The sequence below is a fragment of the Pantherophis guttatus genome, chromosome 12, assembly GCF_059756535.1.
Source record: "Pantherophis guttatus breed Tessera chromosome 12, ASM5975653v1, whole genome shotgun sequence".
NCBI classification, from domain to species: domain Eukaryota; kingdom Metazoa; phylum Chordata; class Lepidosauria; order Squamata; family Colubridae; genus Pantherophis; species Pantherophis guttatus.
The window spans coordinates 15,086,762-15,112,959 of record NC_142074.1 but is presented as its reverse complement, the minus strand read 5'-3'; the positions used below and the strand labels follow the sequence as shown (position 1 = coordinate 15,112,959).

The window sequence follows — 26,198 nt, the reverse complement described above, 5'->3', positions numbered from 1 at the left end:
CCCACCTCGGAAGGATGGAAGGCTGAGTTCAACACTTCAGCCGGTGAGATTTGAACTGCCAAACTGCTGGCAACAGACAGTCAGCCTGCAGTACTACATTCTAACCACTGTGCCACCGTGGCTCCTGATGGAAGAGAGTTGCTGAAATCTAGGTGTTCGACGTAGTCCAAGGCTATTTTGCGGCACAGTTTCATCACCCTGATTTACTGAAGGAATCAGAATTGGCCGTTCACACAAACCAGCAGCCGTTAAACCACCAGTAAGCAAATCGGATGATAGCTCAGCTGATGTAGCATTCTAATACAGGGGACGGGACCATTACAGAGAAGCCTTTCCCTGACCCTGCACCGTTCAAAGCCTGCTCAGAATACATTACAGCCCCTTAACATTAGCCTTGGAATCATTCCTGATCAAGATTGCTTCTTTATGCACCCGTCATGTCGCGCCCTTGCAATTTCCCACCACAAGAGGAATCAATTCGGAGCACTCCCGAGCAACGTGATTGCTCGAATATGATTTGCAGCCCTTGCAAAAATAAAAAAAAATAAGGGCAACATCTGGGAAATTGTTGACTCCCTGGCTGAATAGAAGATTGAGTTGATTATAGCTCTGAAGATGTGACATCAGCATAGATTTTAGCACAAAGCGGTCCGAATAACGAGATGGGCGTTTGCGGATGAAACAAGAATCAAATGTTTGAATGTGCCAATTCTTTTTAACTGCAGCTTTGGGAAGGACAGCATTTCTCAGGCTCGGATATTTGAACAATTTTTTTTGTTTGTTTCCCCAAATTGCCCGTCATCAATACAAAAAAGCTTGTACTTTTTGCCAGAAAGCCATTTTTAAAAAAATATATATTACAAGTTGATCCTGACATCACAATTCACTGAACGAGAGAGAAACTGGCTTTTATCGATTCAGTCAGATGGCAATGCAATGTGTCAATTTATTAGTGCTTATTGGCTCCTGGCATTTTTATTTTTTTTTAAGTTTACATTTTGTCTATTCAACCTTTTTAAAAAAATAAATAGAAAAACATTATCCTGGCAATATGCAAACATGAAAGGTGTGTCCATTGCTTGTTAAAAGTTGCAAACTCTGGTCTGACAGTCCTTATTTAGTTCAGCAAGGCGTTTTAACAGTTTTCCCCTTTTGACTTGAGTCCTGGTGTTTCAAAAGTTCTCTTTGTTGAAATAAAACTGGACATTTCTGGGATCCAGACTAGAGTGCTGACTGCAGCACTTTCTCAGAGTTTTGGCCAGCTGCTCTGGTCCACACAAGAACACACCCACAACAGACCTAAGATAAGGATAAAAATAACATAAATCAGTTGGAATAAACATTCTTGGAAACTGCTGGGCTTTGGAAGCAACATTAAGTGGGATTTGCATATCTTGGCAGGTTTGACATTTTTATTTTTTTTTTAAATTTGATTTATATGCCGCCCTTCTCCGGAGACAGGGCGGCTTACCATGCGCTAAGCAATAGCCTTCATTCTTTTGTATATTTATACAAAGTCAGCTTATTGCCCCCACAACTGGGTCCTCAATTTACCTACCTTAGAAAGGATGGAAGGCTGAGTCAACCTTCATAATTCTTTTATTAAGGGACAGGAACAGAATGGCACCCTTTGGTTAGTTGAAGAGATTAAAACATTGGCTGGTGAACTTAACAATGGGGTTGGGTTGGGTTGGGTTGGGTTTGGCTTGAGATGACGGGCAAATTGGGTGAATGAATCATCCATGGTTTCTTTAGGTCAATGAATTCTTTTTCCTGTTTATTTACAAATTAACAGCTATGGCTTGGTGTAATGTGCAGACATCAACAATAAGTTGGTTTATGACCCCGTCTTTTTGCTAGCCTACTTTTGTGTCCATCTAATGTACAAGACCCAGAACAACAAGATAAAACAAAGGAAAGACTAGGAATTAAACTAGACTAGAAAAACAAGCCACGATTTTTCAGGACTGGCTCTAGCTTGTTCAAGAAAGCATAGATAATACAATCTTCTCTCTCTCTCTCTATATATATATATATAAATGGCTGTATGTGTGTGTGTGTGTGTGTGGGTATGTTCCAGCATAACTCTGGAATGCCTGGGTCGCTGAAATGAAAATGAAAGGAATGAATTATATCTACAATGTTAAATCACAGTACTTTTGATAGTGATAGTGTGCATTTTGGATTCAAGTTCTGTTACGATGGAGCCTGTTGTGCCTTAAAATGGCTTCTACCGTACAGCACTGGAGTTGCCATGGTAATGGCTTTACAGTACTCCACAAGGGGGATTCCTCTGGTAATACACAGCCTCTCTGTCTAATATAGGGTTGGGATAAATAAATACCCGGGCAACACCGGGTTATCAGCTAGTTACCTATAAAAACTACAGATGGCAATTATTATATACATTTCCTGTTTATCATAAAAGAGAGACTTCTAAAATGTTAGCTTATGGGGCAAATGTATCCGGAACTGAAACTGCATTCTTTAAAGTAAATTTGTAAATGTAAATAAAAGATTAACTAGATAAATAAATAAAAAATAAAAAAGAGCCTTGATGGTACAGTGATCTACGCACCCTGTTATTAACACAGCTGCCTGCAATTTACTGCTGGTTCGAATCTCTCCAAGGCTCAAGGTTGACCCATCCTTTCTAAGGTAGGTGAAATGAGGACCCAGTTTGTGGGGGCAATAAGCTGACTTTGTATAAATATACAAAAGTATGAAGGCTATTGCTTAACACATTGTAAGCCGCCCTGAGTCTCCGGAGAAGGGCGGCATATAAATAAATAAATAAATAAAAATGTTTGATTCAATTATGAAAAGGTTTAATATGGAGCTGTCCAGGGTACTGATTCCCTGTTCCACAATGTTCCAGAGAAGAGACCATAGCTCAGCGATAAGAGCATCTGGGCATTCAATCCCAGACATCAGAACTGCATTTCCAGTTTTTCAAAAATTCAGGTAGCCAATGATGGGGGGGAGTTTTGTTTCTTCCAGAAATCCTGGGGGGGGGGAAAGTCGTTGCTGTTTGGAAGAACTGCTACAGGGTTAGATGAGAATAAGAGAGCTTAACCTGGTTGAAAGGCGCTCTCTTATCTGGATTTGCTATCTAGATTTGCCAAATCTAGACAATTTTTTTAATTAAATCTAGACAGCATACTAAAAAGCAGAGACATCACCCTGCCAACAAAAGTGTGTATAGTCAAGGCTATGGTTTTCCCAGTTGCAATGTATGGCTGTGAAAGTTGGACCATAAGAAAGGCTGAGCGCCAAAGAATGGAGGCCTTTGAACTCTGGTGATGGAGAAGACTCCTGCAAGTCTCTTGGACTGCAAGGCGATCCAATCGGTCAGTCCTAGAGCAGATCAACCCTGACGTCTCTTTAGAAGGCCAGATCCTGAAGATGAAACTCAAATACTTTGACTACTTAATGAGAAGGAAGGACTCCCTGGAGAAGAGCCTAATGCTGGGAACGATTGAGGGCAAAAGAAGAAGGGGACGGCAGAGAAGGAGGTGGCTGGATGGAGTCACTGAAGCAGTCGGCGTGAGCTTCAATGGACTCCAGAGGATGGTAGAGGACAGGAAGGCCTGGAGGAACATTGTCCATGGGGTCGCGATGGGTCGGACACGACTTCGCAACTAACAACAACAACAACTCTTACTTGGGGTGTGCGGCCGCCACTGCTGAAAATTTATTATTCCACACGGGTCTTCCGAAAGAGGTTTTTTGCCTCAGGCCTGTCACCATGTCGGTGGACTTCTGAAAATGGAGAGCTGCATGGCCAACCTAGTTTCCCAACAAAGAAAGGCAGCCAAAGTCAAAATTTCGCAGCAACTCCCAACAATCTCCTCAACTGTTGTGTTAAAACACATCTTCCGGTTCTTGGAATGGCACAGGGTGTTCTCCAGTGGTGGAATTCAATTTTTTTTTACTACCGGTTCTGAGGGCGTGGCTTGGTGGGCATGGCCAGGGAAAGATACTGCAAAATCTCCATTTCCACCCCACTCCAGGGGAAGGATATTGCAAAATCTCCATTCCCACCCCACTCTGGGGCCAGCCAGAGGTGGTATTTGCCGGTTCTCCAGAACCTGTCAGAACCTGCTGAATAGCACCCCGGTGTTCTCCACCATTCTTGGTATAACCTAATGATGAACCTCTTCATACAAACAGTTTTAGGTCAAACCAACCAAGCAGCAGGTTTTACCCAAACATAAACTATTTTAATTTGCTTCCTTGTGGTTTGCTAAATAAACAACCAGCTCTCTTTTGTTCAATAAGCTACAAATCCTGACTTGTAAAAGAAAATGGCTGACTTTATAGCCAGCGAAGTCAATGGAGGAACCTGCATTCATGTAACAACTATGGCGAATAAGGTTGAAAAGTCGGACACGGCTTACTTAACTATCATGCTTAGCAATGAAAATACTGGTCCTTGTGGTTGTAAGTCAAGGATTACTGTCTTTTATTAATATACCACCCCTTCCTGAAGGTTATTTCCAAGAAATCTTGGAAGTTCCTTCAAAGGTGAACCCAGAGACCGTTGGAGGATAGGCCTTCTCAGTGGTAAAGCCCCATAGGTGAAGTCCCTTTCTCAGAAATCTTGGCTTGATTCCTTTTAGAAGTCAAATATGTGCCTTTTCACCTCCAACTTTATTTCATCTTTAAGATGGTTTTATAAGACTTTGAGCTGTGAAAACAACCCCTGACCTATTTGGTAAAGCAACTGAACAAACTAACTTTGAACAATGCCCTTTTTGTTCTGGGTTTCTAGCTCGGACCGAAGACTGTGAAATGACTTCTTTAAAAGTGCCAAGCGATAAATCAGGAAGCTCCAGGATAAGACAGGTCTCACACACAGATTAGCCCTCCAACTCACCATGCTTCTGTTCCAGCCAGTGAGGTAGAGATGATAGCTTAGGAAATCTGCTCTGCCAGATCCCTCCATCTCTTGTTCCAAGGAGGAAAGGAGGTGTTTGAACCAGGCAAACGATCCCGTTTCTCGGCAAATCCAGTAGAAGTAAATCTTGCAGCCCACACAAGAAAGAAAAAAAGAAGAAGACGGCAATGTGCTTTAAAATGCCAGTTTGCACCCGCCGAATCAGAATGCCAAGAACAAAGTTGAAAGATGTTGAGATCAGAGAGAAGTACAATAACTTTTGGGTGACACAACATGTTTGCCCTGCTTACAGCATCGATTTCCCATTTTTATGCGGACCGTCAAACCCCAAACCAACTCAGTTTTCACAGCACACTAAACCTCAAAGAAACTCAATGGATACTCCTCCACTTTGGCATGCAGAAAGCACATAACCCAATAAGTGTTTAATTGAAATCCATAAGCAGGTTGGACGAACCAGTGCTACTAAATTGTAAAAGTTAGATGGAAGGCAATCTTGGTTGAGTAATAGAGAAGATGTTTGCAGGAAGTCTTTTAGTCTTTATGTCATTGATGTCGCTTGCTTTTCTATTTGTCCCAAAGGTGCTTTTTCAAGAGGCAACTGAACGTTCTTGTTTTTCTTTGAAGACGTTTCGCTTCTCATCTAAGAAGCTTCTTCAGCTTCTTCAGCTCTGAGCTGAAGAAGCTTCTTAGATGAGAAGTGAAACATCTTCAAAGAAAAACAGAAAGTCCAGTTGCTTCTTGAAAAAAAACCCCCATCTTTGGGACAACTATGAGCTGGATGATTGAGAATCAGTCATAGACATTTAGCTATGCTTTTCTATTTAACTTTTTTATCATTTTGTAAGCCTTTCAGAGTCAGATTAGTAGTGCGATGGGTGACATATAAATTTAATAAATAAATCAATAAATGTTGTAGATTCCACATTTAATCTCCATGCAAGTAAAGGTGGACAAATTCTTGATCTTGGAGAACTTTTGACAGTGGACAATTCTGGTCTAGAAGAGCCCAATGTCTAACTCTGTTTTCATCTTTCTGGAGAAACATGGTATGCTGATTCTGACTTAAGCCTGCAAGACATTATAAAGTCAAGAACTCTTTTATTGCTGTACCTTAGAGGCTACTTGTAAATAGGTCGAGGAGAAGCCAACTGAGCTTACCTTTCTGGTTTGAAGTTCCTGGTCACCATGTTGGAACTTGTACCAGATAGATTTCAGTACTGAAGCAAAAGGAGTCACCCCAATCCCAGCTCCCACCAGCATGGCCACCTCATACTGGAAGACATCCTCACTGGCTGTGCCAAAAGGACCATCCACCATCATCCTGAAAAAATGAGCAAACAGTGTTTTGCTTTTTCTGCTCTCATAGCTGAGTGGTGCAGTGGTCTAGAGGTGGAGCTCTTGCAATCAGGAGGTTGTGAGTTCAATCCTAGGTAGAGGCAGATATTTCTCTCTCTGGGCACGATGAGAATATATCTGCTGAATATAACTCCACATTGGCGACAGGAAGGGCATTTGGCCAGTAAACACTCAGCACCATTCAGTTGCCCAGATTCCACCCCGCAAGAGATTATGGGGTCAATTAAAAGAAGATGATAGATTATAAAAAGCCAAGCTGATGTCATCCGTGCCATAAAACATCCAGAAGAGCTTAGTTCCACAAACTGGACTTGGACCCTGGGACTTTTCAGATACATTTTTATGTTTTTGGCCAAAAATATTAACTGTGAAAAGCTTATACGTTTTCAAGTTTATCCAAATAGGATTTATTCAAGAAATTCAAGTGAGGCCAACCAATCACAGCTACTCATGTCGCCATCTCCGCTCACCTGGGCATCGGTGAGTTTGGCTGCTGCAAGGTGTCAATCAAGGTCTCCGTCCAATCTCCTGCCACCCGAATGTGGACCGAGAAGAAGTTTTCCTCTGGGGCGGAGGTGAGAGTGAATGGATGCCACTCTAGATAGGAGATGGTGGGGCAGTTGAGGAACACGTACTGTCCAATTTCCATGCTGAAACCTGCCTTGTACATCTGAATTTCCAGGACTCTGGAGGGATGCATGATGACCTGGAGACAAGATTTCCAAAGTGAGAAAACCCAATGCCTTGTCCCAATGGGGATGCGGTGAATTCCCACTCCCCATTTACAGTATCTTCTCCCCACACTGAGTAGACCTGTTGTGGCCCACCAGCGGTCAGCGGAGCTGGCAGCAGATTCGGACAGTGAGGAGGTTGGGGAGGAACATGGGCCAGTCCTGGAGTCTGGGGAAGGCTCTGATGAGGGCTCTGCGTCAAAGGCAGAGATGGGGCCAGGGCCGTATGCCAGTTATCAGCTGCCTTCGGAGTCAGGCATCAGTGAGGCAGACGAACAGCTGGAGCCTCTTCCCAGTGTGCGCATGCGCAGAGTTTCCAGACAAAGGGAACAGCTAAAGAACAAGGGTCGACTTGGGAGTAAGGGGTCCCTCCTGTAGGGAATAAAAGAGGAGCGAAAGGGGAGTGGAGTTTGCAGGAGACAATTAATTCATTCCTGCATTCTTGCCAAGTATTGCGGCGTCTGAAAGATATTGGCCTGGCCACACTCCAAGCCTGATAAAGATCGGTCATTGTGAACTATCTTGAAAGACTGTGGGAGAGGAAAGACTTTGCTGGAGAGGAATTCACAGTAAATTAAATAAAAGGGTTTTTTTTGTCGGGACGAGGAGTCTGCTTCGTGGTTTGGGGAAGCCTAAGTCAGAACATCTCTGATGCTGAAACACAAGCCTGCCTCCTCCACCTTTCTCTTTTGGTCAAATAAAAGATGGAGATTGGCCTGGGAACAGAATAGTTCTCCCATAGTTCACGCAGTGATATCCCATGGCTGAGTTTAAACCTGGATCTGCCCAGCCTCAGTTCAACGCCAACACATCGGACGTAAAGAGTTAAGGAAAGTGAACTTGCTAGAGGTAGGCAGGATCTATTGCCTAGGCCAGGGATCAGCAATAGCAGGGGTCAGTAGTAGATTTGGAGACAGACCCAACACCTACCTTTGTAATAACGACTTTCTGGCAGGAACGCCAAATCCTCAGGGCTCGCTCAAATGCATAGAGAATAATAGGTGCCAGCACCCACTTCCAGGACTTAAAAGAAAGAACCAAGTAAAGTACAATAAGGAAGACCGTCCTGCAGGAAAGCAGGACTTTCTCCTGCTCCTTTTTATTTATTTATTAGTCCAATATATATGCCGCCCTTCTTCGTAGACTCAGGGCGGCTTACAATGCATTATAGCAATCGCCTGCATACTTTTTTTGTATATACCTGCCCCCCCCCAAGTGGTGTTGTTCTTGTCACTGCGTTTTTGTATTTACCAGCTGAGCTCATTATTTCTGGACTGTCAGACTTTCCGTAGCTTGCCAAAATTTCTTATCAGAAAGCTAACTACGTATATCCGCATTCCTTTCTTTCTACTTCACACTTTTCTTTGTTCTATTGCCAGAGAAGTCCGGCTGCTGAGAAGTAGCCGGTAGGAACTTTGCAAAGATGTAACACTTTAATTATTTTAGATAGTTAGATGTTTTATTTCTTTTACAATAAATATGAGTTTAATTAGAAGATGTATTCCGGTTTTATTTTATCCAAAGTATACACAAGGAAAGTGCCACGATCCAGGCAATTACCCCAGAAAGGTAACGGGGCTAATTACCTCTGACAGTTCTATACAAAGTCAGCTTATTGCCCCCACAATCCGGGTCCTCAATTTACCTACCTCAAAAGGACGGAAGGCTGAGTCAATCTTGAGCCTGGTGAGATTCGAACTTGCACTAATTGCAGATAATTGGAGATAATTTTTATCCCCAGAATTAGTGTAGTTCCTTATGCTGAATTCATACATTATGTTAAACCACAGCTTGCTTTTTACCATAATTGCCTGGGTTTTTTCCCCAATATACCACGCCACAAACCATAACTTTATAAGTCATCAAGCCCCAATCACGTGGTAGCTACATTTAGTATAACAGGAAGTTCAGCTTTTGGGTGGGGCTGGGTGAATGAAATTTCAGTTAACATCAACTACGCATTGGGTTGATGCCAAGCTTTGGCAACTGACTCAACCAATCCAAAGCAAAATTCTCACCGGGTCTTCTTTAATAGGATAGGGCTAGAATTACAAGAATCTTCACAGTTGAATCACTCCCATTTTACGACTCATTTCTCTTTCACTACATTAGAGTGGAGAGCTTTTCCATTTTTTGCTAATGGCTATCAGATGAACCAGAGAGAGGGAAGTTCTCCTCCAAGATAAGGTGGCTGCGTATGAAACTATCTCCTGAATCCTTCTCAGGTACTGCAGTCAGGCCCAAAATCAAAAATGACATATTGTGATTCTTCCAAGTTGAGGTTTTCATTGTTTCACACCCGTAGACAGAATCTTGCCAGACTAAACACTCTAATATCTGCATCTACAATATTCCGTACTTTTCAGGGGATATAAGATGCACTTTTCCCCCCTAAAAGAGGGTGGAAATGTTGGTGCGTCTTCTACACCGAATACAGCCATTTTTGGCCTCCCGAAACCCCACCCCGCGCATCCCGTTTTTGCCAAAAACAGGCCTGATTTTTGCAAAAATGGGATGCGCAGAGGGTTTGGGAGGCCTGCAGAGTGTTCCTGGGGGCTGGGGAGAGCAAAAACTATTTTTTTTTCTTCTTTTCCTCTTTGAAATCTTGATACGTCTTATACTCCAGTGCGTCTTATAGTCTGAAAAATACGGTATTCTAGGAACTATTAGGGAAGGGCTGTCTTCATCCTCTTTCTCTCACACAAAATATCTTAGCTGAGTTGCCTCTTATATTCCTCTGGAATGCACCCCTCTCTGCTGGGAATCTACCTCCTCATTACCTTCCATCACAGCACAGACTATCACCAATGATGTTCTCACCTCAGCCGGAATACTTCCAAACTCAGGCACTTCACAATAGTGATGGCTGCTGTTTCGGCCCCACTGGGTAGGGTGATGCGCACACTGCTTGGGGTTATTCTTCGTCAGACTTTCAGCTGTTTGCCCACGAACAAGACCTCTGTGAACACAAAAGGGCACCCTCTGAATTGTTGCCTTTCCCAGGAGAAAATTCCAAAAGGATTCAGTGGCTAAGTAGTGGGAGAAAGTGGCTTGCTATGACAATGCCTCGTCCTCACCCTCACCCTGTAGGAGAAGAGAAGGCAGAGCTGGAGGGCGGAGTTAAACGAGTCATCAGCCTAGGACAGGGGTGACAAAGTCGCGGCCCACAGACCAGACGTGCTGTCCCCGCCCTCATCCGGTTCAGTGAAGAAGAAAAAAGTCCCGATATGTCATGTGATGACGGCATGACGATGCAAGTTTGACACCCCTGGCGTAGAATCATTACATTCAGTGGTGGGTTTCAAATTTTTTTACTACCGGTTCTGTGGGTGTGGCTTGGTGGGCGTGGCATGGCTTGGTGGGTGTGGCAGGGGAAGGTTACTGCAAAATCCCCATTTCCTCCCGATCAGCTGGGACTTGGGAGGCAGAGAATAGATGGAGGCGGGGCCAGTCAGAATTTTTAGTACCGGTTCTCCGAACTACTCAAAATTTCCGCTACCGGTTCTCCAGAACTGGTCAGAACCTGCTGAAACCCACCTCTGATTACATTCCCACAAACAGTCTAAGTTCAACCCTTCTTGAATTCCATGGACCCTTATCTGGTGCCAATTAATATTATTTACAGATTAACAGAGTTGGAAGGGACCTTGTAGGCAGGAGTGGGCTTCAAAAATTTTAGCAAGGAGTTCTCTGCCCGGTTGCTGGGTGGGCATGGCCATGGTGGGCATGGCCATGGTGGGCATGGCCTAGGCAGCCTCCTGCACCACAGGAGTTTTTGATCTCCCTGGGTTCTGGAGGCTTTCCTCGAGCATCTGGGAGGGCGAAAACAGCCTCCCCAGGCTCCGGAGGCCCTCTGGAGGCTGGAAACGGGCCCATTTCTGGCCTTCCCGAACTTCCGGTAGGTCCGTTTTTCACCCTCCCTGAGCCTCCGCACGTGCCCTGCACTTATCTGCATCCAAAACGGGCCATGTGGGGACTCCTGGGAAGGGCGGGGCTGGATGGGCGGGGCCAGCCAAGAGTGGGATTTAGAGGTTCTCCGAACTGCACAGAACCTTAGCTAGAGGGTCTCCCAAACCCCTACAAATCCCCAGGAGCCCACCCCTGCTTGTAGGTCATCTACTCCAACACACACCCTCACCCAAGCAAGAGAAAAAGGTTTTTGTACTGAACTTTAGTTGACTAGATTTCGGTCTATAGGCTTGAGCGCTAAATCTTCTGAATTGCTACTTATCGTATGGTCTGATTATTTGTGCTTGACGCACCCCTCCTTCTCGTTCTGGTTTTTTTTTCCCTAAGAGATGCTAGATTTCCAGAAGTTTCCAAAATCGCACAATCCTTCACTCATTGCTCTAGGGGTGGGAGGAATATTTACATTGGCTGCTAGGATTGCAATGAAACTATTGCATTTGTTGTTCCGAATTATGTGTCACACGCAAGTATCGATAGCTTAACCAAACACAGCCTTCAAAACGCGAATATCTGCACTCGCTGAAAAACCGTGTGTATTTTGCACCTGTTTATTAATTGCCACCTTTAACTCCAGATATAATAAACTCATTAGTAAGAATAAAATGATTATGTTGGAATTTAATATTTTATGAATGTTTATAATAATTGTATGATTTATACTTTAAAAATTTATCCATCTCAGCAAATGAAAGAGAGAAAGGGAATGATAATTGGTTAAGATTTAAGATTTAAGTAACAGGTTTTTGGGGATAATGGCATAGTTAAGTAATAGATTTGAGGGAAATAACTGAGTAAAATATTAAGTTGTATTAATTGAAAATTAAGATTTGTTAGTGATTTGTATGAATTTTTGACCGGATCAAGAGCTTTGTTTTGAACAGATGTGTTTTTTGTTTATGTTTTAAAATAATAAAAAAACTTAAAAAAAAAAAACATTAAAATTTTAGGAACCATGGTTCATATTAATATAACCTTTTTTTGTTTTTAAAGCTTTATCTAAACATCAGAATGTTAATGATCTCCGGTCAACACTGTATAAATGCCACAGGATCCAAACACTAGCATGCTTTTATAACAATTTTAAAATTATTACTTTATAAAAATATTGCATAATTATAAAACAAGATAAAGGGGGGAAAAAACCCTAATCAGTCTTCTCACCCATTTAATATTTATCTATATTTATATGTTAGGTTGTAGGTACGGTATATACATATGTATGAATACTGCGTATCTATAGCAGGGGTGGGTTCTACTTACCTTTACTACCAGTTTGCAACGGGGCCACGTGCAAACACAGAAGCTTCTATGCATGTGCAGAAGAGTTTTTATGATGTCAGGGTTAGTGGGCGGAGCCTTCCACCGGTTTTATCTATAAGTGTGTTACAGGGGTGGGTTCTAAAAAAATTTACTGTGTTCTGTGGGCGTGGCTTATTTTGTGGGGTGGTTTGATGGTCATGTGACAATTCTTTAGGATTTACCAGAGGTACTGGTCTACCAGGATTTTAACTGCTTGCAGAGCTGTGCCGGTCTACCCATTTGTTCTTGGAGCGTTCCGGTCTGCTCATTTGTTTTTGGAGGCACCCGTCTACTCATTTGTTTTTGGAGGCATCCATCTACTCATTTGTTTTTGGAGGCATCAGTCTACTCATTTGTTTTTGGAGCGCACTGGTCTACCACCACACTGCCTTTTAACACTGATCAGCTGTAGGGCAGCCCTTTGAAGCCCCGAGGTAAGAGGTTAAACAGTTTTTTTTTCCTTCTAGCCGATCAGCTGGGATTTGGGAGGCAGCGAATAGATTGGGGGCGGGGCCAAATAAAAGGTAAGAATAACGCGGGGGGGGACTCAACCACCTGAACAAAGAGAACCGGTTCAGTGACGTCATATCAGCAGAACTGGGCCGAACCGGGAGGAACCCACAACTGGTGTGTTATGTACAGTATGTGTACAATTTGAGAGCAAGCAACAGATTTTCATTTTTAATGTGTGCCAGAGTGCCCACAGGAAAAAAATGACAATAAAGGGTGTCTTACGCGATGCCATGGATGACGAGGCCAGCAAAATAGATGACGAAGAGATGGTGGGTGTACCAGAAGACTTCAAAATAGCTCCTGCGGATCTGTTCCATGGAAGAAGTGATCATGAGAATAAGTGCCAAAGTGATGATCACACCCGTCAGGCCTGGAATGGTGATGAATGCTACATATAAAGGAATCTGCAAGAGCAAGCAAGGTGAAGTCACACAAAGACATAGTAGATCATGTCCCTGGGCTGCAGTGGTGGGTTTCAAAAAATTTTACTACCGGTTCTGTGGGCGTGGCTTGGTGGGCGTGGCAGGGAAAGGATACTGTTCATACCGGTTCTATAGAACCGGTAGTAAAATCGGTGGGAGGCTCCGCCCACCGACCCTGACATCATTAGAACGCTTCTGCGCATGGCCCCATTGCAAACCGGTAGTAAAGGTAAGTAGAACCCACCCTTGATTCCCACCACACTCCAGGGGAAGGTTACTGCAAAATTCCGATTTCCTCCCTTATCAGCTGGGACTTGGGAAGCAAAGAATAGATGTGGGCGGGGCCAGTCAGAATTTTTACTACTGGTTCTCCTACGTACTCAAAATTTCTGCTACCGGTTCTCCAGAACTGGTCACAACCTGCTGAAACCCACCTCTGCTCGGTTGTATTTAAACAATCCTAGGTTGTTTAAATCCTAGGATCCTTCCAACCTGGAGAATTTCAACCCCATAACATTTAGGAAACCTGGCCCGTATGACAAAATTGTAACAGGACCATCAAAAATCAAACATGCTTAAAAAAAACCATCGCTGAAACAGACCGTGTCCATTTTTTTAAAAACATACCCAAGGCAGCTCACCAAAAATTTAAAACAAGGTTTTAAAATGGCATCTTCTTTTTAAAAAAAAATGCCGTTCAATGCACATATTTAAGACATTGATCCTTTAAAGTAAAAGACAATTAGTGTATCGACTCAGTGTAACCCAGCAAAAGACATGGCGGGAAAAACAGAGTGCCAAGAAAGGATTGGTGTCAAGCAAATCTCATGTTTTGTATCCAGGTTTAAAAAAGCAGAGATAATCCTCCTAAATTCCATGAACCAATGTTACAGATAAAATCAGATTGTTCCTGTTACTATCAGATTTAGCCAAGGGCTCTCAAGTAATTTTATTTTCAGAAGTAAATTATTGATTTGGCGATGCACTTACTGTAGAGTTGGACTGGATAGGATTTAACCACAAACCATCCGTCTTATGAAGGTGGGACAGGATGGAAGGCAAGCTCTCATCTGTTTTCTGCTGAGCATCGATGTACCACTCAACGTTGAAGAAATGAGCAATGATGTGAATTGCTTGAAGAGAGCACAAAGCAAACTATTTATTGAATTGAAAACAAAAAAAAAACCACAACCCAGACGGTGGACCTCTTAATACCCCATACATCTTAATCCTAATGTAGAATAATTTGAACTAAGACTTGAAAGGGCATTAGTGAAAACGTTCAAGTCCTGTTAGTTCTGAAAAGGAAACTGTCAGCGTCTCAGCACTGACATAGAAAAGGGAGGATGAAGCCTGAACTTTTGCCTGCTAAATCCCTTTGAAGATTCGGTCTCCTCGGAGATGAGGAGGGGGGAAACATTCCTGTGAACTGACGAAAAAGGAATCAGGAGAGTGACTTGGAAGATAGCCAATGAGAAGCAGAGAATTGGGGATCGGAAAGGGAGGGATTGGGGGGCAAAGGTCAGTATTGACCGCGAAGAGTCAGGATCAGGTTGTTGTGCTCGAATAAAGAGAAAATTTCCTTAAAGATTGGCAGTTTGGAAGTTCATTTATTTTGAGATAGCATCAAAACCTGACAGAAACGACATGAGTCACACTGAGTTTTGAGCAGTGATGGGATTCAGCCAGTTTGCACCTATTTGGGAGAACCGGTTGTTAACTTTCTAAGCAATTCAGAGAACCGGTTGTTGGAAGAAATCTTATTTTGGTTTTTTTCCACTTTACAGGACTAATCCTGTAAGGAAGGCAGGAAGGAAACATTCTGGTGGTGTTTCTAGTCTAGTCTTTATTGCCCTGCTTACAGAAACTGCCTCTCTGGTTAACCCTTGTCACATTGTAACAACTAAGGCGAAGCACCCAGTGATGTGAGTGATGTTGAGTTGGCCATGCCCACACGGTCACATGACCACCAAGCCACGCCTACCCACATCATACAGCATCATAATATTGCAGTTCATTCCTTTTCCACAGAATTCTTGTTAGACTTTCCCAGATGTTTCCATTTACCTGTATGAAGAGCAATCATGTAAGCCACCAGTTTATGGAAAGTCAGGTTATGATCCAGCTGCCGTCTCATGGTGCATCTGCAACACTGAATTGATAAAGCAAAAAGTCAGGAACAACCAAACCGTTCAATTGTAGGAGAATAAAACATGAGGATAGGCCTGCTGGATCAGGGCCAACCCCATTTAGCCAGCATTCCTGGTCATAAGTTGGACCTCTATCTTTGTTGCTCTGTTTTGAGGCACATATTGCGTTGGAAAGCTTTTCTAGCTTCCGATAGGAAGGAGAGGGGGAAAAGGAATCGGAGGACTTCATACAGTCCCCAGGTTCCAGGTTGTCTCCTGGTAATAACCACTTCTAAATGAGTTTTATCCCAGGAACTACTGTATTTTTCGGAGTATAAGACACACCTTATTCTCCCCTAAAAGGGGGTGAAAATTTAGCTGCGTCTTATACATCGAATGTAGCTCCGCCCACCCACTGGCCCCCACCCTTTGGCCTCTGCCTCCCAGCAGTTACCTCCTTGTAGCAAGCAGTAAGAAGAAACAGCTCATTTCAGCTTCAGCACAGCCTAATTAGCACAAGTTGATTGGATCGGCCTCCCGATTCTCAGCTGTTTTGCTCTCAGCTGTTTTGTGGGGGCCTCTGCTGCTTGCTGCAAGGAGGTAAATTGCTGGAGCAGATTTTTTTTTCCCCCCTTGGGCTAATCAAGCTATGCTGAAAACGAAAATGAAAGTAAAGCAGGCTGTTTGCTGTTTGCTGCAACGAGGCAAAATTGCTGGGAGGCAGAGGCAGATTTTTTTTTTCTTGTTTTCCTCACCAAAAAAGGTAGGTGCATCTTATAGTCTGGTGCATCTTATACTTAAAAAAATACGGTAGGCTCTCTATGGCCCTTCAAATTTTGCTAAACTGTAGTTCCCAAGATCCCAAAGAACAAATCTCAATGCCTTTGGAATGGAGGCCAAGAAACCATCTGCAGAGCTGTCCATGGTTCTAGACATTTCCTCCCCTCTCATTTATTTCCTTATCATTTAATCTGGAAATGGAGACATTCCACCTTTCTGAAACAGGATCCAGACATAAATTATTATACCCCTTACAATTTTCCACAAGAGATCTTTTAGCAACTAGCTGGATTCTGGATGCCCACCAGTGGTGGGTTTCAAAATTTTTTACTACCGGTTCTGTGGGTGTGGTTTGGTGGGCGTGGCATGGCATGGCTTGGTGGGCATGACAGGGAAAGGATACTATAAAATCTCCATTCCCACCCCACTCCAGGGGAAGGATACTGTAAAATCCCCATTTCCTCCCGATCAGCTGGGACTCGGGAGGCAGAGAATAGATGGGGGTGGGGCCAGTCAGAATTTTTACTACCGGTTCTCCGAACTGCTCAAAATTTCCAGTACCGGTTCTCCAGAACTGGTCAGAATCTGCTGAAACCCACCTCTGGTGCCCACCCAACCTCCAGGACTAAGTACACCATACTACCAGGTCAGCCTTTTGCTTACCCGACTGGTGCCTCTCAGGAAGGAGAGGAGATTCCGGCAAATGGGCAACAAGATCAACATACTATTGAAGTTCAGACACTTGGCTGAAGCCCGAGCCCAAGCCAGAGCAGACTAGAAAGGCAAAGAGAAGATAAAACCATTTGGGCATCATTTTATATTCCATATTACAGCTTCTCCTAAAGTGCGAATATTATCAGGTCTAGCTCAAGAAGGTCACACAGTTAAAACAAAGCAGCCAATGTTTACTTTTATTATTTGCATAGACCAGGGGTCAGCAACCTGCAGCTCCAGAGCCACATGTGGCTCTTTGGACCCTCTGCTCCGGCTCCCTGTCGGGTGATCTCACCCCTGGCTGGCCCCACCCATTGCCCTCCCCTCCCAGGCACTCCGCATCTGGCCTGAGAAGGTAAGGGCGACGGTGGTGGATGGAGATGTGGCCAGGGCAGAGACAGAGAGATACAGAGAGAGCGGGAGAGAGGTGGGGGAGGGAGGGGAGAGAGAGATACGTCAAAAGGGTTTTGTGGTTCCCAGTGTTTTTTAACAACTAGTTCTCTGCCCTAATGACCGGCTGGGTAGGTCATGTGACTGGTGGAAGTGAGTGACATCGAGTTGGCCACGCCCACCCAGGTTTTGTGGCTCCCGATGTTTTCTTTTCTGTGGGAAATGGGTCCAAATGGCTCTTTGAGTGTTTAATGTTGCAGACCCCTGGCATAGACAGAATCTTGCCTGACAAAACCTTTACTACTGTTACCCTAACTAATTACCCTGGGAAATTCTAGGGAGTCTCTGATTCTGATCCAGTTCTACGCTGTGTTGCCTCTTGTCTCGCCTTCCTCTTTGGAATGTGTCCCTTTCTTCCTGGGAAACCTGCTAGGCTGCTATAGCCCAGGAGGGTACTTACATCCGGCCCACAGGCCGCCCTGGAAACAGCGAAGGACCGGCCTGCGGTGCCTCAGTCTGCCATCAAAAACGGAGATCAGGAAGGCTGTGCGTGGCCCACAAGCTCCATTTTCGCTGGCAGGGGACTGCAGGAGGCTGTTGGGCAGGGTTCGAACCGGTTCGCAAGAACCGGCAGTAAAACCGGCAGGAGGCCCCGTCCACTGCCCCGGATGTTGTCATCGGCGATCTGTGCATTCGCAGTAGGTTCCTGTTGCGAACTGGTAGCAAAGGTAAGTAGAACCCACCCCTGCCATCGCGGCTGAAAACGGAGCCCGGGCAAGCCCCGCATGGGCCCCCCGAGCTCCGTTTTCACTGGCAGAGGGCTACAGGAGGCTGTTGCAGCCAAAGTGATGTCGAGCTGGCCATGCCCAACCCAGCCACGCCCACCCCCAGCCCCCTCGAGGTCAAACACAACCCTGATGCCACCCTCAATGAAATTGAGTTTGATACCCCTGCTGTAGCCCATCATATCAACTCCCCCTTCCTATACATTTTCCATAACCGATATATATCTTGAGGCAGGGGTGGATTCTACTTACCTTTACTACTGGTTTGCAACGGGATCGCATGCGCATGCTCGCTTCGCTCACACGTGCGCCTTGCATTTGTGTATGTGCAGAAGCTTCTGCATATGCACAGATCGCCAATGATGACATCCAGGGCAGTAGGCAGGGCTTCCCGCCAGTTTTACTACCGGTTCTTGCAAACTGGTCTGAACCAAGGGCAACCCACTACTGTCTTGGGGAATGCATAAGGACTTTCAATGGAATGCAACAATAATTCTTGGGGGGGGGGGAATTGATAAGGCCAGGACAAAGAAGTTGAGGGACAAGCCAAAACTAAAGAATTAAACCTGGTTAATCCAACTACAACATCTACATTTTACAACTGAGTCGTACAACTTCAACTTCCTACATTTTATGACTGGGTCATAAAATGTGACAAAACTCACTCAGCAACTGTCTTGCTTAGCAATGGGAATTTTGAACTCAATTGTGGTCTTAAATCAAGGAGTACCCTGTATACATAGACGCAAATATAGGTACAATTTAATCCTATTAAGAAGTATAAAATATTTTTTCCCCAGTTAGGTTAAAACATTTTCATCCCTTCAGCAGGGAGATCAAAAGCTTATGAGATGCCAAAATGATGCTCACCCCAAGAATTTGCCTGGTGTAATAGTACTGTTCACTTCTATCAAATATCAGGAAATATGTCACAAAAAGGTATATATTCAATGCTATCCAAGCAGCCTAAGGAAGAAAGGGGAAAAATCATTTCATGTTTTCAGTTTTACAATATTAGCCATTCATTGACAAGAAAGACAATTACATTCAGGAACATTTTGAAATGAGATAATCTATATATTCAGCATTATTTGAAGGGGGGAAAAAAAACATCAGTGTGCATGACCATACACCAATCATGAATTGTTTTCTTGCCTGAATTCGGATAAGTCACAACTGAGCTAAACAAATGTTAGCATTGTTTAGGAAGTAGACATAAGGCTTCAGGTCACATTTCATGCAAGAGATCTACAAATATTTTAGGGTAACAGATGGTCAACATTTTTTGCCCATTGTTGTGTGGCAACATATGGCAGTTTTGCGTGCATTTTTACATTTTATTTATTTATTTTTGAACAGAATACAAGCATAGAAATTGAAGGAAAAATAAGGATGTGGGAAGAAAGGAGGGTGGGAGGAAGGGAGGAAGGATGGGTCTTAATGAGAATGGAGGGAGAGAGGGAGGAAGGGTCTTAATGAGAAGGGAGGGAGGGAGAGAAGGAAGGGAGGGAGAGAAGGAAGGAAGGGTCTTAATGAGAAGGGAGGGAGGGAGGGAGGGAGGAAGGAAGGAAGGAAGGAAGGAAGGAAGGAAGGAAGGAAGGAAGGAAGGAAGGAATAGCATAGAAGGGAGGGAGAGAAGGGAGAGGGAGGGAGAGTGGGGGATTGAGGGAGCAAGGGAGGGAGGGAGGAAGGAAGGGAGGGTCAATGAGAAGGGAGGGAGGAAAGGAGGGAGAAAGGGAGGGAGAGAAGGAGAGAAGGAAGGAAGGGTCTTAATGAGAAGGGAGGGAGGGAGAGAAGGGAGGGAGGTAGAGAAGGAAGGAAGGGTCTTAATGAGAAGAGAGGGAGGGAGAGAAGGGAGGGAGGGAGGGAGGAAGGAAGGAAGGAAGGAAGGAAGGAATAGCATAGAAGGGAGGGAGAGAAGGAAGGAAGGGAGGGAGAGTGGGGGGAGGGAGGGAGCAAGGGAGGGAGGGAGGAAGGAAGGAAGGGTCTTAATGAGAAGGGAAGGAGGGAGAGAAGGGAGGGAGGGAGCAAGGGAGGGAGGAAGGAAGGAAGGAAGGGTCTTAATGAGAAGGGAGGGAGGGAGAGAAGGGAGGGAGGGAGAGAAGGAAGGAAGGGTCTTAATGAGAAGGGAGGGAGGGAGAGAAGGAAGGGAGGGAGGAAGGAAGGAAGGAAGGAAGGAAGGAAGGAAGGAAGGAAGGAAGGAAGGAAGGAAAGAATAGCATAGAAGGGAGGGAGAGAAGGAAGGGAGGGAGGGAGGAAGGAAGGGAGGGAGGGAGGAAGGGAGGAAGGAAGGATTTCCGCCTTTCTTTTTATTAAGTCGTTGTCATTTTACTCTTTCCTTTCTTTTAATCCTTTTTAGTTCCCAAATACATAAATCATCAATTCAGTCTTTTCTTTCAACAAACAGTTCCTATAAGGTTTTCCCGTCTTTCAAAATAACACGTATTGGGGGGTTTTCTCTGATCGCTGTGTGCATTTATTGGTTTTCATGTTTTTTTATGCTGTAAACTCCTAGAACTTGTGTTTTAATCTGTCAGTAATAAAATAAAATCCTCTAGCCACGGACAAAATACAGATAATACTTAATCAGAATGGAGAGACCAGAAAGACAAAATTCTGCAAGATTTTTTTTCCCCTTCTACATCTTCTTTCCCTAATTAGATCATCTGAGGAGGAAGCAAAACCTTTTCTGCAAAACCTTCTTTTCCTTATATAAATTGCTTAGCTGCTCGCAAGAACGAATGCAAATTTCGTTAAAATCATTAACGGAATGGTCCTGAATCTCTCTAGGCAAACTTTCAAATCCTTCCATAAACCATTAACTCATTTCCTCATCCAGCCCATGTAGTCTAACATGAACAGAAATTCATAACTTTAAAAAGAAGAGGAAATGTGTTTTTGAAAAATCTCTTTGATGACAACCCTTTGCCAAATATATTCCTGAAGTGCAAAATATGAGGAAATGAGCAGTGGAAAAATACATTGCTACTAAAAAGGAAAGAATAAGACTAACTGCATTTAATCCTACTGTACTAACAACAAATCACACCATCCTTATGTCACAGTTGCAGCAATTTGCTACAGAATAGAGTAGAGTAGAGTAGAGTAGAGTAGAGTAGAGTAGAGTAGAGTAGAGTAGAGTAGAGTAGAACAGAACAGAACAGAACAGAATAGAAAATAGAACAGAACAGATTCCTTTTTGGCCAAGTGCGATAGGATAGACAAGGAATTTCTCTCCGGTGCATAGACTCTCAGTGTACATACGAGCAACAAGTGATAAATCATGATCATAATCATCATAAAAATATATTCATCATAAATCATAAGATACAACACTTTGTGATAGTCATAGAATACTAAATAAACAATCAACATATTGTAAATCATATTAGGATACTAAATAAAACAATTAATATAGATCATAATATACAAGCAACAAAGTTACGGAAATAGGTAATAGGAAAGATGAGAAGGATAATAGTACTACAGCCCTACTAGGTAGTTTGACAGTGTTATGGGAATTAGATGCTTAGCAGAAAGATGGCATTCGGGGAAAAACTGTCCTTGTGTCTAGTTGTTCTGGTGTGCAGTGCCTTCAACATCTTGAGGGAAGAAGTTGAAACAGCTTATGTCTAGGTGTGAGGGGTCTGTAGATATGTAGGTATTTCTCTGAATGATGGGCTGTTGTTTACAAGACCCAATTTTTACACACCCAGAGCTATATATTAACTCTGTACCTGAGAACTAGAGTAAAATAGAGGCGCCAACTTTGAAATTTGATAGGTCAAATAAACACATCCTGTGAGGTGAAACTAGGCATCCTTATTGCTATGTCTATGGAGATTCTCAATGCAGTGAGCCATGGGCAGATCTGTACATTGGGGAAACAAAACAACCACTTCATGAACGCATGGCTCAACATAGGAGAACAAACACATCAGGACTAGATTCAGCAGTCCATCTGCACTTAACCTCTTGTCCATTCTCCCTATACACCTGTATTGCCTAGGTAGTAGTTTGCCTCTCACTCTATCCGAAAGGTGCTTTTTCAGGAGACAACTGGACTTTCTTGTTTTTTCTTTTGAAGATTTTTCCCTTCTCATCCAAGAAACTTCTTCAGCTCTGACAGGATGCTGGGGAATGGAAGGATTTATATTCCTTGCAGACAGCTGGTCGTTTGCATCTTTTTAGAGGGTCCTTGAAGCACTTAGAGGTTTATCTGTGTCCTCGGGGTCACCTGAGTAGTGCAAATGGTTCCTGTAGTCTGCAATTTTTCCTCTGGAAATCCATCCCTACTCCCACACCATTCAAAGGGTGTTCATCCCAAATTGTATAGCTAAAAGTCTGTAGAGATTCTCAGTCATCCAGGTCATGGTTGTCCCAAAGGTGTTTTTTTCAGGAGACAACTGGAAAAGCACCTTTGACAACTGGAAAAGCACCTAGGACAACCATGACCTAGATGACTGAGAATCTCTATGGGCCTCTTGTTATATTTCTTGACTTGAAACGTTGGCTCCAATTTGTACCATATCCTTCACGGTTGACGAATTCCCTCATTCTCTTCATGAAAATAAGTAGGACATTGATACCATTATTGGTTTTATTCACACCATGCTTCGAAGGCACATAGAACTTAGTTATTTCATCCCACCCACATTTCAACAAAGAGTTAGGAAGCAGAAGTTTAGCTGGCTGACACAAAGAGGCTTCAGCACAGTTTACAGATTAACAAAGTTGGAAGGAACCTTGTAGGTTATCTAGTCCAACCCCATGCTCAAGCAGGAGACCCTACATCATTTCTGACAGATGGAGGTCCAGACTCCTCTTGAAAGCTTCCAGTGATGAAGCTCCCACAACTTCTGAAGGCAACTTCTGTTTCATTGATTGATTGCTCTCATTGTCAGAAAATGTCTCCTTATTTCCAGGTTGAATCTCTCCTTGGTCAGTTTCCATCCATTATTCCTTGTCTGGCCTTCAGGTGCTTTGGAAAATAGCTTGACCCCCTCCTCTCTGGGGCAGCCCCTCAAATATTGGAAGACTGCTATCATGTCTCCCCTGGTCCTTCTCTTCACCAGACTAGCCATGCCCAGTTCCTGCAACCGTTCATCGTATGTTTTAGTCTCCAGTCCCCTAATCATCCTGGTTGCTCTTCTCTGCACTCTTTCTAGAGTCTCAACTTCTTTTTTATAGTGTGGTGACCAAAACTGGATGCAGTATTCTAGGCGTGGTCTTACTAAGGCTTTATAGAATACCTCACTTGACCTTGATTGTATCCAGTGGTGGGTTGCTACCGGTTCACCCCGGGTCAGGCAAACTGGTAACAGCGGTGGTGGGAGGTTCTGCCCACCCGCCCAGACATCTCCGCGCATGTGCAGAAGCGTTGTGCGTGTGTGCACGCACGCACCAGCCAGCAAAACCAGGTAGCAAACAAAATTGAAACCCACTACTGATTGTATCCCTCTGTTCATGCAATTTAGGATTGGCCGATAGACCAGACTGACAAAAAGGTTAAAAGAAAGAAAAAGGAGGTGATGGAAGAATGTGGTGTATCAGAGGATACCACATGCTTAAGTCTCAGTTTTAAAAATATCCCCCACTATTTCTCGAGTCAGCTTCTCTTCTTGGCACATGTAGCCTTCAATTGTTGATCTTGCTAATCCTCTGAATCTTACAGGAATGAACTGCAGGAGTTTGTAACCACAGCCTGTTTATCTCCGTGGCAACCCAATTCAAGGCAGTGTACATACATACTGATGCTCCCACCTCCTATTTTCTCTTTAACAGCAACCCTGTGAGGTAGGGTGGACTAAGAAGGACAGAGCAGCCCAAAGCCACAAGTGAAGTTTCCTGCCGAAAGAACGGCTTGAAGTCACTTTCTCCCGGTTTCTAACCAAGACCACTTCAACTCCCATGCCAAAATGGCTCTCATTATTCAGCTGTCAACCCTGAAGCTGGCCTGGCGGAAGCCATCTTGGAGCTTCAGTGCTGCCACACTGGAGCTGAGGGAGAGGGAGGGGGCATTAGAGATAGCTGGGGTTGTGTAGGGGGGTGAGGGTGGGGGGTGATGGTAGCTTCAGACTGTGAGGTGACTTTCATTAGACAAAATCACAATGGAGAAGGCCGACAGGTTATTTATCAGCCTTGAGGTGCCAATCATCAACAGTATGATTTTCTGGCAGCTTCCAAACAGAAATAAAAGACATGGATGGATGGATGGATGGATGGATGGATGGATGGATGGATGGATGGATAGATAGATAGATAGATAGATAGATAGATAGATAGATAGATAGATAGATAGATAGATGATAGATAGATAGATGATAGAGATAGAGATAAAGATATAAACATGACATATAGTCTTAGTACTCTGTAAATGCACTAAGAAAAGTTTGCTAATGTTGCCAGGTGTCCACTATTTGAGCGGACAGTTCGCTTTTTTCACATTATATTCACTATTTTTTTTCCCACAAAATAGTTGACATTTTTTTTATTCAAAAGCTTTATGATGAAATTAAAATGCAATTTAATATTTTACATATTATTATAATATATTTGATGTTTTGAATTTTAAGTAAAGTTTTGAAGTGATTATTTTAATACGGGTTAAAATGTTTGTAAGAAAATATATAATTTAATTGTAATTTTTTTTTTTTACTACTTAACACCCCCCCCAACCCCCCCCCCCCCGCTTGTTTGCTATTTTTTGGAAGCAGACCTGGCAACCCTAAGTTACCCAACCAAAAAAAAAAAAAAAACCACCCTAAAAAATGTTTAAGTCAAATTGGCCAGCACATGATGACATCCTAGATACAGATCTACCTATGTATCTGTATCTAGAGATCTATAGATACAGAGAATAATGAAAAGAAAAGAGAAGAAAAGAAAAGAAAAGAAAAGAAAAGAGGAAAGGAAAGGAAAGGAAAGGAAAGAGAAAAGGAAAGGAAAGGAAAAGAAAAGAAAAGAAAAGAAAAGAAAAGAAAAGAAAAGAAAAGAAAAGAAAAGAAAAGAAAAGAAAAGAAAAGAAAAGAAAAGAAAAGAAAAGAAAAGAAAACCTCTTCACCATCAACGCTTGTTCACCCTGGTGCAGCTTGAGTAGAACTTCAGACAATGGTCTTTGCTACTCCATCCCATGTTTACCAAACCGGTGAAACTGGTACCGTTCTTTTTAACTAAGGTTGAACCAGGGGCCTCTTGCAGATAATTCATTTGCCGTACATTAAATGGAGCCCCGTGAAGTAGGTATTGGCCCTTCCTTCTGTCCTTTATCTTTCCATCCAGTCCCAGATAATAATAAAGCGGAACTTACGATCACCAGGGCTGAAAACCAGTGGTTGACGGCCCAGTTCCCCATCCTGGACTCTCAACAGACCAGTTGCTTTTGCCCAGTTCTTGTCTGAGTTTGAACTGGAAGCAGGTTTTCTTGTTCCTGCTGGTCCTCCCTGCTTCTTAGTTATGCCTTAACTGGGTTTCTGTCTTTATTGATTTAGTCTTGGGAGGAAACGTAGCATCTTAAGTCCAGCCCAATCTAGGAGGTTGGCTTGGGTTTTTCCCTGCAGGGTTAAGAAAAGGAAATAATGTCTTTTGTCTCTTACACACTTATAATAATAGCAATAAAAAAAAATCCCACCCCATTTTGAAAAAAACAACAACATTGATTAGAATAGCACAAGCACGGTCTAAAGTTATCGGTGATTAAACTTCATCTGCCTTCTGTGTTTGCAGAGCAAGGACGTATTTTCTCTGTCTTCATGGCATTTTCATCCCGGTTTTTTTTTTTTATCTCTTGCAAATATATATATTTGCTTTTTATATATTAATCTTTCCCCTGGCTCAAACTGATGAAGGGAGGAGAACTTGTGACTCAGAAGGTTAATTCAACTGCCTAACATGCAGGAAGCCCAAGTTTGAATCCGAGTAAGGGTATGGCTAGCTGATGAAAGCTAAAAAGCTTGAAATAGATCTATACTAGTCTCCCTTTATTTCATAACTAACCAATTTTGGTTTAGGTTTAGTCGAGCGAACCCATTTCATATCTTAAGTAGCGAGGTAATCAGAATGGCTTTTTATTTCAGCTATTCTCGACTGGATGCCGTCCAGGTACCTGGATCAAGTTTCCAAAATATTCAGCCACAGCTGTGTTGACTGGCCAAGTCTGGGAACTGATCAATACACCTGCAGGATATCCAATTAAGGGACATTGTGCT

At 43.3% G+C, this 26,198-nt stretch overlaps 1 protein-coding gene across 1 annotated transcript; it reads right to left on the bottom strand.

Moving 5' to 3' along the window:
* Window positions 1-1,059: 1,059 nt before the first annotated feature.
* On the bottom strand, window positions 1,060-25,345 carry NOX1 (NADPH oxidase 1). The gene is made up of 13 exons (XM_034416661.3): window positions 25,301-25,345; window positions 18,862-18,957; window positions 16,766-16,876; window positions 15,261-15,345; window positions 14,184-14,326; window positions 12,994-13,175; window positions 9,811-9,949; window positions 7,921-8,013; window positions 6,730-6,965; window positions 6,062-6,224; window positions 4,880-5,026; window positions 3,665-3,789; window positions 1,060-1,299 (listed from the first exon to the last, which is right to left on the bottom strand). The coding sequence occupies exons 1-13, from the start codon at window positions 25,343-25,345 to the stop codon at window positions 1,173-1,175; spliced, it is 1,692 nt and encodes a 563-aa protein (XP_034272552.2). The 3' UTR covers window positions 1,060-1,172.
* Window positions 25,346-26,198: the final 853 nt, after the last annotated feature.

Excerpts from the sequence above, each read along its gene's own strand:
- NOX1 (XM_034416661.3), bottom strand. The coding sequence starts at position 25,345 with ATGGGGAACTGGGCCGTCAACCACTGGTTTTCAGCCCTGGTGATC. Across the intron at positions 16,877-18,861 it reads ACACCAGGCAAATTCTTGGG|TCTGCTCTGGCTTGGGCTCG; the intron begins GTGAGCATCATT and ends TTGCCTTTCTAG. Across the intron at positions 1,300-3,664 it reads GTGGCGGCCGCACACCCCAA|GTCTGTTGTGGGTGTGTTCT; the intron begins GTAAGAGTTGTT and ends TCCTTATCTTAG.